The sequence below is a fragment of the Diospyros lotus genome, chromosome 10 (genome assembly GCF_014633365.1).
Source record: "Diospyros lotus cultivar Yz01 chromosome 10, ASM1463336v1, whole genome shotgun sequence".
Classification (NCBI taxonomy): domain Eukaryota; kingdom Viridiplantae; phylum Streptophyta; class Magnoliopsida; order Ericales; family Ebenaceae; genus Diospyros; species Diospyros lotus.
The window spans coordinates 36,003,881-36,016,959 of record NC_068347.1 but is presented as its reverse complement, the minus strand read 5'-3'; the positions used below and the strand labels follow the sequence as shown (position 1 = coordinate 36,016,959).

At 38.4% G+C, this 13,079-nt stretch overlaps 1 protein-coding gene across 22 annotated transcripts in view; it reads left to right on the top strand.

Moving 5' to 3' along the window:
- Positions 1-13,079, top strand: part of LOC127811650 (histone-lysine N-methyltransferase ASHH3) — a 58,244-nt gene that overhangs the window by 16,922 nt on the left and 28,243 nt on the right. For 20 of the 22 annotated variants that reach the window (XR_008025766.1, XR_008025765.1, XR_008025764.1 and 17 more), the window contains one exon: positions 6,590-6,651. The exons of the other annotated variants lie outside the window; for them this stretch is intronic. Coding sequence is in view for 12 of the 20 variants with exons in the window: in XM_052351685.1 (XP_052207645.1) it covers positions 6,634-6,651 (18 nt within the window). In the remaining 8 variants the exon portion in view is untranslated. The remainder of the gene's footprint in view (positions 1-6,589; positions 6,652-13,079) is intronic. 22 annotated transcript variants of the gene reach the window in all.

The window sequence follows — 13,079 nt, the reverse complement described above, 5'->3', positions numbered from 1 at the left end:
GATAATATAGTTGACCCACTCACCAAGGCTATGACTCAGTTACAGTTAGATCGACATTTTGAGAAGATGGGTATTCGATACTTGTCGATGGTAAAGCACTAATTGTAAATTTGTTGTAAATTAGCATTAGTGCAAGTGGGAGACTGTTAGTATAATATGCTCTAATGCTAGATTTAGATGACGTTTAGCAGGCTCGTAATAAATACATTTGTTGTATCTTTGTATATATTAATAAAAAATAAGTTTATCATCATTCATAAACTCTCCAGTTTGCTATTGAATGAGTTCTTAGATCTCCTGTTTGAGAATTTTATTCTTAATATGTTTAAGACTTTGAGACAAGGTTCTCTAGTGACAATTCTTCTTAAATGATCTCGAGTATGGACTTGCACGTAGTTTACTACATTGATTAGTATGAGTTACTGATGGTAAGGGCGGTGAGTCACATACCATATGACATGGTGATGTCTCCAGTAAACTCGTGAGTGGTTGTTGGAGAACAATGCGCTGAATGTGACATTAATAACTGACCACATGGTATTGCAGATAATGGTCATATTGTCTAATTGCGATAATGTAGTTGATCCTTATATTTGAACTGACACAATTGTCTTGTGTATTAGTGTACAGGATTTGCTAATGCACTGAACCATCTAATTGCGAGGTGAAGAGATTCATTTATGTGGTTTCATATCGTTGGTATATGGAGGCATGTGTTTAGTGATATGATCTGTCACTCTCGTCTTATTGATGAGGTGAACGTTCTATGTGGTCTACTATTGGTGTGACTTGATAGTCCTTGGCCAGGGCAAATAGAATATCAAGAAAGGTGTTTCCTGAGGTGTCATTTAGTCATATTAATAAGATCTGACACATAGTTATTTAATTTGTGAGTTTATTGTACCATGACTCTCGCTCAGTCGAGACGTTAGGTGATAAAAGGATTACAGCATACAGTAATCATCAATTGTAATAAGTTCACTTGAAGTTAGATTTCACTATCTTCTATATTGTCTCGAACCATTGCTAGGCGTTTCTCATAAACTCTCAGATCATCACTAGGGTATGTGGAGATCCTTGTGATGGGTCAAAGAGTGTTGGCCGGTGCCAAACGGGTTTTGGTGCTATTTGTTTGCTGGCGAACAGTGAATCTAGAAAGACACAACATATAATGTTGCATCTGGTATCGACATTATATATCTATTGTGTCTTGAATATGTCATTAAATGTTAATGATGGCAGTACGTCAAAAGCTGGCGGATTGGAGCACTGAGAGTCGACTGCCTCAGCTCTAGCAATCGACTTCCTCGGCAGTCAGCTGGCTAGTAGATGGGAGTCGACTCCCGGTGCCGCCTCAGCCTTCTTTAGTGTATTCCATGTGGTGTGCAATTGGAGAGGCAAGAGGGGGTGATCGGGCAGAGGAGAAATTGGATGGAAGAAGCAATTGGAAATTACATAATGTCTCTACTTGGCTTCTGCCTTTATCCTTTTATGTTTCTACTTCAGGAAATTAATTGGGCATGAGCGTCAAGCGTGAAAAGACATAGGTGATTGTGATACGGAAACTTCAACCTAGCATGGGAAGAGGTGAACGTAGAGGTATTGAATTGCACGCTAGGTGTGGACATACTAGGCCCTTCACATAGTGAGAACGATTAGTCTCAATACAGAAACACTTTCTGTATTCCACTTGACATCGGACATCAGGTATTCATTTATTGTATTTCATATGATGAAATTGTGTGCTGCTTAAATATCCAAGCTATATATGGTGTGTGTGTGTGTATATTGCTTGCGTCGTGTATATCTAATACACACAAACATTTTTAATTTTACCAGTACCACCATATGTGAATTCCTTCAGTCGACTGGGTCGCTAATCAATGTTGATGTTGGGCCCTAGGAGGTCCATCACCCTCACAGGTTATCGAATGAAGAAATTAGCCGATTGGGAATTGCAGATGCAATGGATTTTGGGCCATCGGGGTATGATCGGGTTGCTGATCCTCCACCCATTAAGTTTCAGCCCAGCAGTGATAAAGGGCAAGGCATGAATGATGACTGTTAAAGCATTTGTTCTAGATTAGAGCTTGTAATATGAAGGGCATTTTATGTAATATGTTTGTTGTTATGTTTCTAGAAGGTTTTATTATTTTTTCTTCTAGGGCTGACCGAGAGTTCTTGTAACTGCTTTTGGGCAGTCGGTCAGGCTAAAGTCTCCCGCCTTATATGCTTATAAATATAGGTCGTGGGGAAGACTTTAGGGTATGCTTTTCTTTCACGGGTTAGTGATCTGTCTTGGGATAAGATTAAAGCGAAGAGGAAGAGGGTATATCTTTCTTGTATCAACTCAATATAGCTTTCAGGTTTTTGGGCTAGGTGTGAGTTGAGTTTGAGTGCTTTGTAATCTGGTATTATCTTTCAAGATAGTGGAGATAGTGGAGGCGAAAGCCAAGCTAGATGTAGGTCTTTCTTAAGACCGAACCAAGGTAAATTCTTGTGTGTTTGTATGTTCTTGATTGATTCTTGATTTGGTTTCTGGTCACTTGCGAATTAAGGAGTGATTTCGTTTGAGTGTTTTAAGTGATCCTATAAGGGTGAGATCTTGGTTAACAATGACACTGGGGATTTGGTGGCTGCTTTAGCCTAGGAGTCAAAATTTTTATCAAGTGAGAGTGAGGGTCAAGTGGGTTACAGAGGGGGATTGATGCTCTCAATTTTTCTTTCAGATCGTGTTAGCTTGGCATAAACAACAACAACAACAACATATCCAGCCTTTATCCTACTATGTGGGGTCGGTTACATGAATTCTAGACTTCCATGTATTTCTGCCTTTTGTCATATCCTCATTTAGATCCATATATTTCATATCAAATTTTAATGTCTCTCCCAAAGTCTTCTTGGGTCTACCTCTACCTCTTTTTGTGACTAATTGTTCCATTTCATCAACTCTCCTCACAGGAGCGTCTCTTAGTCTCCTTCTCACATGACCAAACCATCTTAGTCTAGTCTCTCTCATCTTCTCCTCGATTGGCACTACTCCGACCTTATTTTGGCTCATTATCAACAACTTTTGGGGAATAGTGCTCGTAGGGCTAATTTCTACCATAGTGATGTCGCTCTTTATTTGGAAAAAAGGGTTGATCGAGACTATTTTTTTTTTTTGGGGGGGGGGGCGGGGGTGGGGGTAACAGCTTTAGTTAATGCGGATGAAGTTTAGCGAGCTTTGTTTAGTATGGGTGATGATAAGGCATCTAAGTCAGATGGTTTTGTGGCTATGTTTTTTTGTAAAGCTTAAGATGTGGTGGGTCCTGATAATGGTGGAGGCGGTTCGTAGTTTCTTTGCTACGGGTCGCTTGCTAGGGGAGGTGAATGCGGCGGATATTTCTCTAATTCCTAAAGTTCCTCACTTGGAGTCTCCTAGTTAATTTAGGCCGATTGCTTGTTGCAATGTTGTGTACAAAGTCATAATTAAGATTCTGGCGAATAGATTGAAGGTGGTTCTTCGGGGTTAGTTGCAGTTCAATTATTACCGTTGTTCTATTATTTGCGCCTAATTTCTATTTTTATTATTATTCTTAACAGAATTTGCATATTGGTTGCATATTCAAGATGGTTTTTGTATAGAGCATGTGACAATAGGCTACAAATACATTGTACGATTTGTTTCTTTTCTTGTTAAATTCTTTTTCGGCAGAGGCTTGATTGTGTAGTTGTGCCATCGTCTCTATTTGTTGCTTGTTGACATCTTTGTTTGTATTATGTCTTTAGTTTGTATTTTGCTTTAGTGTTGGTTTCAATTGTTTGTTTGTTTAGAGCTTAGTTCATGTCTTGTAAGCTATTATGTTGTAAGTGTTATTAGGAGGTTAAGCCTATCATATAAATAGGCTTAACCTCTCTGTTTTGAATATAATTTTGGACGGGGCATTATTTCAGAATTCTTTTTCTTCTCTCATCGTTTCTCTTGAATCCTTAATCAACTTCACAATATAATTTTGGACGGGGTATTATTTCAGAATTCTTTTTCTTCTCTCATCGTTTCTCTTGAATCCTTAATCAACTTCACATGGTATCAGAGCCTTACGACTAACGTCCATGGCTTTGAATCGTGATTCCAGTGCCTCGTCTTTGCATCGATCGGATTATTCTTCTGATTCGCAAATCGATTTTTCGTCGATTGAAAAATCTCTGAATTTTGTTCCGATCAAGCATGGCACCAGTAACTATTTGTTTTGGAAAGCTCAAGTGCTAGCTACTATTCGAGCTTTTGATCTGGTTTCCTTCATTAACGAGTTTAAATCACCTTCGAAATATGTTCCTGATCCGAATACGTGTGCAGATGTTTCGTATCAAACGATTGTGAATCCAGCGTACTTGACGTGGATTCGTTCTCACCAGCTTCTTCTTGGCTGGCTGTTTTCGATGATGGACAAGGAAGTCCTTGCACAAGTGATTCACTGTGAATCATCGAAGGAGGTATGGTCATCACTTGAGAGACTATATTTGCAACAAACTGTTGCCAAATCGTTTCAGTTGAAACAACATCTAAGGTCAGTTAAGAGACACTCACTTTCAGTGAATGATTTCATTCTACGTATCAAGACTATTGCGCATGCTTTAGCTACAATTGGTGAACCCCTAGGTGATAAAGATTTGGTGTTAGCCATTTTAAATGGATTGGATCATGATTATGACACTGTAGTGAGTCTAATTACCTATCAGATGGATGAGATCAATTTAGAGAAAGTACAGTATCTCCTGCTTATGCATGAGCAACGTGTCATCTCTAAGAATTCTGTTGACTCATCATTTGTGAGTTTTGATTCTGCTGTTAATGTGAATGTTGCGACACATGGTGGTAGATCTGGTAATGGTTCTGTCAATAACTCTAGAGGAGGATACATGTCTTGTGGAGGAGGTTTTGTGAATTGAGGTGGTAGAGGTAGAGGCCGGTTTGGTGGTTGACGAATTTATTGTCACTTGTGTGGCAAACCTGGCCACTTCATTGACAAGTGCTATCATCGGTTCGATAGAAATTTTCAGCGTTCTTCTGGTCAAGGATTTAGTCAGTCTGGACGAGGAGGTGGGAGTGGTTTTCAGAGTCAAACAGAGCCATATGCATTTTTGACTAGTCCTAGTGAGTCTAACGAAGTTTTTATGGCTGATCTAGGTTCTACTTCCTCCTATAATTCTCAAACTTCTTATCCAGCATCGATTAGTCCTTATCAATCTTCAACATCCAATTCTCCTTGGTTTGTTGATTCCGGCGCCACAAATCATATCACTACCGGTCTTAACAACTTATCCTTGTCGTCTCCTTATCAAGGCACGGATAAGGTTACTGTTGGTGATGGTAAGTCCTTCCCTATTTCTCATATTGGTGTTGGTCATTTACATACGCAATCTAATTCTTGGTCAGTGCTTTCTTTACCTCATATTCTTCATGTTCCTCATATGAAGAAGAGTCTTCTTAGTGTCTCTCAACTCACAAGAGATAATAATATTGTTGCTGAGTTTAACTCTACCTCTTGTTTGATTAAGGATAAGGACTCCAGGCTAGTGTTGCTCCGAGGAACCCTTAGAGATGGTCTGCATCAGCTGGTGTCAGCTTTTAACTCTGCTGTGCCTGCATCATCTCAGACCATTACTCCTTTCAAAACCCCTGACATTGCTGCCAATAATTGTTTCAAGACCTCAGATGTTGTTTCTTCTTTTTCTAATAATAATTGTATACAGCAGAGTCTGATTTTACCAGATCTGTCATTGAATGCCAATGTAGCTCAAGCAGATTGTATAGGACAGCAGTGGCATGCCAAATTAGGGCACCTTGCTTTTCATGTATTGAAGAATGTTTTGAATAAAATTCAAGTTTTTTGTCCACAATCTGCTATTTCTTTTTGTGATTTGTGTAAGATTGGGAAGTCACATCAACTTCCATTTTCTAATTGTCCTATTTCAGAATTCTTTTTCTTCTCTCATCGTTTCTCTGGAATCCTTAATCAACTTCACATCTGTAACATTCTAGTGCAAATCCTTTTCCACTATAAATTTATTTTCTCTTCGTCTATGTTTGGTGCCATTTTAGAAGTTCTGTTCTTAATCATTTCCTTCTCTTAGCGCTGTTGTTCTGTACTTTCATACTCAAATTCAAGGGTCTGCATTGCAATTTCTGTAACATTATGAGAAACTATGCAAATTGAAAGTAGATAATAACGCTCATTAAATTGAATGGTTTATCAAGTCCTATTCAGTAACTTGACTTGATATGTGGTCTTTAGATAACTTCTATTAGCTGAAGTAATTTATGCAGATTTATGATAAGCTAAGTTTGAACATGCTTCAAGCATGTTTTTGTGCATCAGATCATTAAACTCATTCTCCGACGTAAAATCTGTCACTATTGATATTACATGATGAGTGTACCTACAAAAAATTTCTTATTTGAGAGGTATTGATTTTCCATATCTGAAGGATCAATAGGATATTGTCTGTGAACAGTAGATATTCATTATAATCTTTAGTGTTATTGCATGGTGTTTGCTGCTGTAGTTTTTCTTCTAAAGACTCACTTCATTTGTTGACTGTGTAGGCAATTACTGCTCATCTTCTTAGATTGTCAAGCACGCTTGGGCAATGCCTTCTATGAAGAAGGTTGCTTCTACTCTTTTCATATATATGATCTCTTTTACTTCTGTGTGTGTGCATTCATTATTTCTCCTGAAGATAGTATGTAACTCTGAAAAAAATCTCAAATGAAAAATTGGTACTATTAAACTTGGGTCCTCAACTTTCTCTAGTAGAATGTGATTTTCTTTTAATGATCTATGTGGATGGTCAAAGAGTTGAGAAAGCTAGTGGAAGCCTTTTGAATTATATCTCGCTGGCATCCATGCTGCATTTCCTCAATGTAGATTCTCAAACTTGAGTCCCATTAAGGGACCTATAAAAGGTGTCCCTAGTGCATTAGTCTCTCTGCTTTGTGAGGGTTGGGAGAGGGGTTGTACACGGCCTTATTCTTGCTTTGTAAAGAGGTTGTTCCCCCAATAAACCTGTGACTTGAACTAAAAAGAACAAATCTCTTTCTTTCCACTTAGTCTAAGGTTGACCAAAAATAGGAATTACAGACCTTCTAAGATAGCACCTTTTCCTTTGAAGCTAGCTATAGAAAGGAGGACGTGACAAAGATCTGCTGGGCTGGCCAGATTCATTCTAGTGCTGTGAAAGTTATATGCACTGATACCTTCCAGGGAGACACAAAAGGAACGGGTGGCTACTAGTCTTTTAATTAGCCTATAGAGACTACAAATGCTAGAAGAAATGGCCTGGTATATCCTTCAGGTTTTCTATCTTTATCCTTCAGGTAAATCTTTGTCAAGACCCTGGCCCTAACTTCTGATTTTTTTGAAGATAGAATTGAAAGAGTAGGACAAAGAGAGACAAATGGGGAGGATCAAACACAATAAGAGGGAAACCCAGAGATATGAAGGATAAATAGCCAGAAAGTAGGGAGAAACAAATAGAATCTGAGAGAAAGTAAGGGATAATTGCAGAGAAAAGGAAGATCTTTTAATTCATAACAGCATAATGATACTCGGCCATGTGGTTATAGCTTTATATATAGCTATTCACACCACAGTTTCTATAAGGCAGATACCACTCCTCCACTACAAGTAACTGCTTCTAAATCACTCTGTAACCTCCTAAATCATTCCATAACTGAGAATTACAGTAATAACCAACTCATGCAAAATAAGATAATATGCTGCAAAAATAAAAATAACTAGCTGGTTGTGACAATCTTCCTCAAAGTTAAGATGACTTGAATTAGAAGACAACCCGTCACTCTTTCTGTTCCTTTTGTCCCTAATTTTCATTCTCAAATGCTTTTTGGGATTCACATATGCAGACACAATAATTGAACTTGGTCTATTATTGAGAGCGTAAAATAGAAAAACATGTTTTAAGCAAGAAGATACAGTTTGGAAAACTTTTGATTGACTACCCTTGCATTACAGCATTTGTTAGAAAAATGTTCTGCAGTTGATACATATTTTGAAAAGTCTGCAATAATGTGAATACATGGGACAGTCAACTGCTATTTTATTACTCATCTCATACATCATGGAGATGTAGAATATTTGTGGCTCATTAATGCTTTATGCAGTACATAGTTTGGTCAGCATCAACCGTGTTTAGGCAACCAAGCTCATGCTCATTCATATTCATTCGTCATGTTATGTGCTGGATGTTTTACTACTGAGAACGATGATGACTTAAAAGAAGATCAAGCACCCGTGGCTGGATTGAACTTAGTTATCATAATTAGGTTTTGTAATTTTCGAATGGTTTATACTTTCATGTGATGGCAATAGAGCAAGATATATTTGTGAAGTATGCAACATAGAGATGAGACTAAAGCAGTCTGAAAAATGTAGACACATAAGTTGGTCAGAGTGACTAGATGAATGTGTCTCTCTAACAGAGTCCACTTTTTATATAACTTTTTAGTTATGCGTCATTCATCTCGTTTAAAATGGGTTTTTCTCAAATGCAAGGTGTCATCCTTGGATTTGGTTCATCTTTGTGTGAATGTGGTCACTTGAATGGCCAAAATATCTCCATCAGATCAATCATGAACCCAAATCCACCTAGGGACAATATCTATGGTGATCCTTCAACTTTGACCTCTTCATTGGGCTTCCTCCTAGATAGTCTAAAGTGTTCAATGTGAGAATATGCCACAATTGAACACTCATTGAGCTGGAGGGAGGATCATGCAGCATGGAGCTGCACTGAGATTATGGCTTGGCATGAAGGTGCTGCAGATAAGTTGGCATTATTGCCTCAGTAAGATAGTATACACCGAGGTGTGGATTTGATATGGCCGTGTTGAGTGCTTATAAATACCCATGTGGACATGGAACACAACAATTTAGATGAAATCACAAAAAGGATTTGTCAGGAACCAGAAAGATAATTAGGAGTAATTGGGTCGGGTAATTGAGATTGGGAGCAGTTGTTGCATTTAATTTACGGTTTGTTTAAGACTAAAGCCGTTACCTTCTAAAATAGGCTCTCCATGCTCCTTAGATGGAAAGTCCTCCCACAGGCTTAATTTAGGTATCTTAGAGAACATTTGCAGGAAACCATCCATTCTCCTAGTCAAACCTTCCATTGAGGCATCTGTCATGTGACCGAAGGGAAATTCTTAGGCGGGAAGGGTATTATGAATTGTATCGGGGGTACTATTGTAATAAGGGAAGGAGGTAGTTATGTGGAAGGGTGTAGAAGATGTAATTTGAATTGTTGGCGCCAATCCTCTAAGGATTGGTATATAAGCCACTCTGCGGCCCATAGAGGCATCAATGAATACATTCTGATTTAATTTCCAGCTCTCTCTCTGTTCTCTCAGTTCCCTTTCTCTTTCTTATTACCTTTTCCAATCAGACGCAATTCTCCATTGAATTGCAGGAGAATTCCCTTGTCAGAATTAGATTCTGACAGCATCCAACTTATTTTCTAGCGACTACATTCCTTCCTGGCTTTTGTTTGCCCCAGCCACCAGTGCCTCCATTAGAGACAGCAAACTTGTCACCAGGGAGTTAACCTTGCTGACTTGTGCCTCTAGTTGCTTCATTCGGGTACCATCTGCCATTTCCCCTGTCTCAATTCTTCTTACTTACTCTGAGCAGCAATCAATAACCGCCTGAATCCACCTCTTGAACTGCTCCAACAATCACCCTATTTTGCTTGCCTTCAAGGTCTAGTCGGAGTCAATTGCTAGGGACACTAAACACTGCAGTGAACTGTCGGCTTTGCCAAGTTGTCAAGATCCTAGGTTTTGAATCTAGGATTTCTAGTGACAAACAATGAGAAGAATGAAAGGAAGAGAGAAAAGAGAGAACTGTAGGGAGAAAGCCTGAGAGAATGAGAGAGGGAAGCAGAGAATATTTAGGGAGAAATTGAGGGAAAACTTTAATAATTTTCTGATTGATCCTGTAATCTGGCATAGCTTAATGTATATAAGCTGTCCAGTTCTGTTTACAGCAGTTTCCACTCACCCACTACCTCCCCATGAACCCACAACTGTAAATTAAATGCAACAACTGCTCCCAATCTCATTTTCCCGACCCAATTACTCCTAATTATCTATCTGGTTCCTGACAGGATTCAGCAAGGTCATAATAAGATATAATTATGCAAGTCTATATACATGTGAAGATAGTGACCATTTCGCCCTTAGATGAAAATGCTAACAACATTAGGCTCTAATATATTGGAAAGAATTGGGGAATAGTATGACCTAATGTTCATTTAAAGAAGGCTTAGCATCAGAAATAATAGATGATAACAATAGGTTTTCAAGGTGCTGACTTTTTTAGTACTGCTCTTTGGTCCCATTTCAATTCTTTCAACTTGTAACAAGGCCCAAATGAGTCTCATATGCATCCATGTGATAGATGTGGATCCATTTGTCTAGTTTGTGAAACTGATTTGGACAGTTGGCAGGCAAGCATTAGTGTTTGAAATATGTTGGAAGTGGAGATACCATCCCTCTTTCTTTTCTGCATATATTAAAATAAATTGAAAAGCTTAATGTCATTTAAGTATAGAGATAAATGGGCGTTACCAGACTTACTCAATTCTTCTCGTTTAACCAGCCCAACATTCCACTGCTTATAACATCAACCAGCAGTCAGGGAAGTTTTCTTAGCAATTGCAGAAATATTTAGGAAGAAGAACCACTATCTTCATCATTTTAATCAGAATAAATATACAGAGTACAGTCTTGATTTAGGAAACCTACAGCTAACTAGGAAACCTAAAATGAGACATTACTTCTATAGTAATTAGGAAACCAAAAGCTAAACAGAGAGAGATTTGTTCTCTGCCCAAAAATAGGAAACACATTGACTTTACAGAATTTACAGTATAAGAAAACTTAGCAAATAGGAGACAGAATAATTTAGCCAGCTAACAGGGCTAATTAATCAGTCACTTGTAATCTCCACACTCCCCTTCAAGCTGGGCTAAATATATTGTTCAAACCAAGCTTGCAACTCAAGTATTCATAACAATAAGATCGTCCTGACTGCTTTTGTGAAACTTTACAATGAGGATAGACATTTTACCTCTCAAAGTTGACAAAGAGGGTGTGATCAGTTTGGCATTGAACATATCCATGCTTCCTGACTGCCTTTGTGAATCTTTTGAACTTGGCTTTAGGTGACTGCTTGTCTATAAAGTAATCTCTTTAGTTTACAGATCTTGTTCTTTGTGGTTTCAATTTCAAAACCAAGAGGAATTTCCATGTAGACCTCCTCTTCTAGATCTCCATTTAAAAAACATTCTTTACGTCCAATTGGTGGAGTGGCCAATCTAAATTGGCAACAAGGGAGAGCTGTACCCTGATAGTGTTTAGTTTAGCAACTGGGGCAAATGTCTCTTAGTAATCTATACCATATGACTATGTGAAGCCCTTTGCCCCTTGGTGAGCCTTATATCTTTCAATATGTCTGTCTTCTTTGTACTTTACTGTGAATATCCATTTGTAGCCCACAGAGTTTTTTCCAATTGGTAATTCTGTTATGTCCCAAGTTTCATTCTTTTCCAAGGCTTGAATTTCTTCAAGAACTGCCTTCTTCCATCTCAGTTGTTTAAGGGCATCTTGTATATTATGAGGCACCTGCAACTTGTTTAAACTTCAAACGAATTTACTAAAAACAGATTAAAGACCCTTGTATGAGATGTTGTTCTGAATTGGATGTTGTGTGCATGATCTAACCCTCTTTCTCAATGCAATAGGCCAATGTAGATCATCATCAATAGGCTTATCATTGGAATTGCCTTCTCTTACCCTCAGATTCGAGTCAGGTTCTTGATTAGTCCCAAGACATGTTTGTTGCTCAATCTCTTCTTGATTATGTTTCCTCCGAGAGTAGACTTGAAGTTCAATGGCTGTTGCTTTTTGTTTAGTGGAAGGTTGTGAAGGATGGGGGTCAGGTTGTTGATGCTGCTGGATAGAAGTGGCTGGTTGCAGTGAGCTAGAAAGAGCTGGCTGTAGTGGACTAGAAATAGCTGGCTGCAGTGGGCTAAAAATAGTTTGTTGCAATAGGCTAGAAACAGTTGGCTGCAGCGGGCTAGAACTGGCTGGAATATTTCTGAGAGTTATTTTGAGGTCCCTCGCCCTGAATATCAATTTTGGAATAATAGGGTTGATTTTCAAAGAAGGTTATGTCCATTGAATTATAGAACCGATTGTGTTCTAGAGAATAACATTTGTAACTTTTTTAATAAGGGGAATAGCCAAGAAATATGCATTTAATGGATTTGGGATCAATTTTGTTGCAGAATTGGTGATGAATATGAACAAAGGTAGAACAACCAAACACTTTTAAAGGAATGTTTGAGATAACTCGGGAGTGAGGGAATGATGGTGAAGATTCTGAATGGGGGTTTGATGATTAAGGACTCGTGATGGCATTCTATTAATGAGATGGATTGCCGTAAGAATGGCTTCACCCTAGAAGTGTTTAGTGGCATTTGAGGAGAACAAAAGGCATCTAGCAACTTCCAATGGATGTCGGTTTCAATGTTCAACAACCCTGTTTTGTTGGGGAGTATCCATGCATGAACTTTGTGTTACGACCCTAGGATTTGCCTAGGGTCTAGGAAGAAATTTGGTAAGAATTAGAGGTAGATAGGGTAGAAAGGGAGGGAAGAACAAAACGGACAGATCTGAGGAAGAAGAGAGAAAGAGGGGAGAGAGAACTAGAAGAATTGAGAGAAGGAAAATGAGAGAATTCAAATCATTCATTAAGCTCATTTCTCTAACTACTCAAGCCCATTTATAGGCTTACAATTGAAGGTATTAACAACAATAACAGAAAATACAGCTAATAGAAAAAACATATAACATGTATTACTATTATATCATTGGGGTTACTTGGGGTCATGACAATCTCCACCCCTTCAAACAATTCTTGTCCCCAAGAATTTACTGCTGCTGACACCCTATTATTCAGCCAATTCCACCCTTAACAATCTAGTTTCTTCTTCGTCTTTTCCTGTTCTTATCT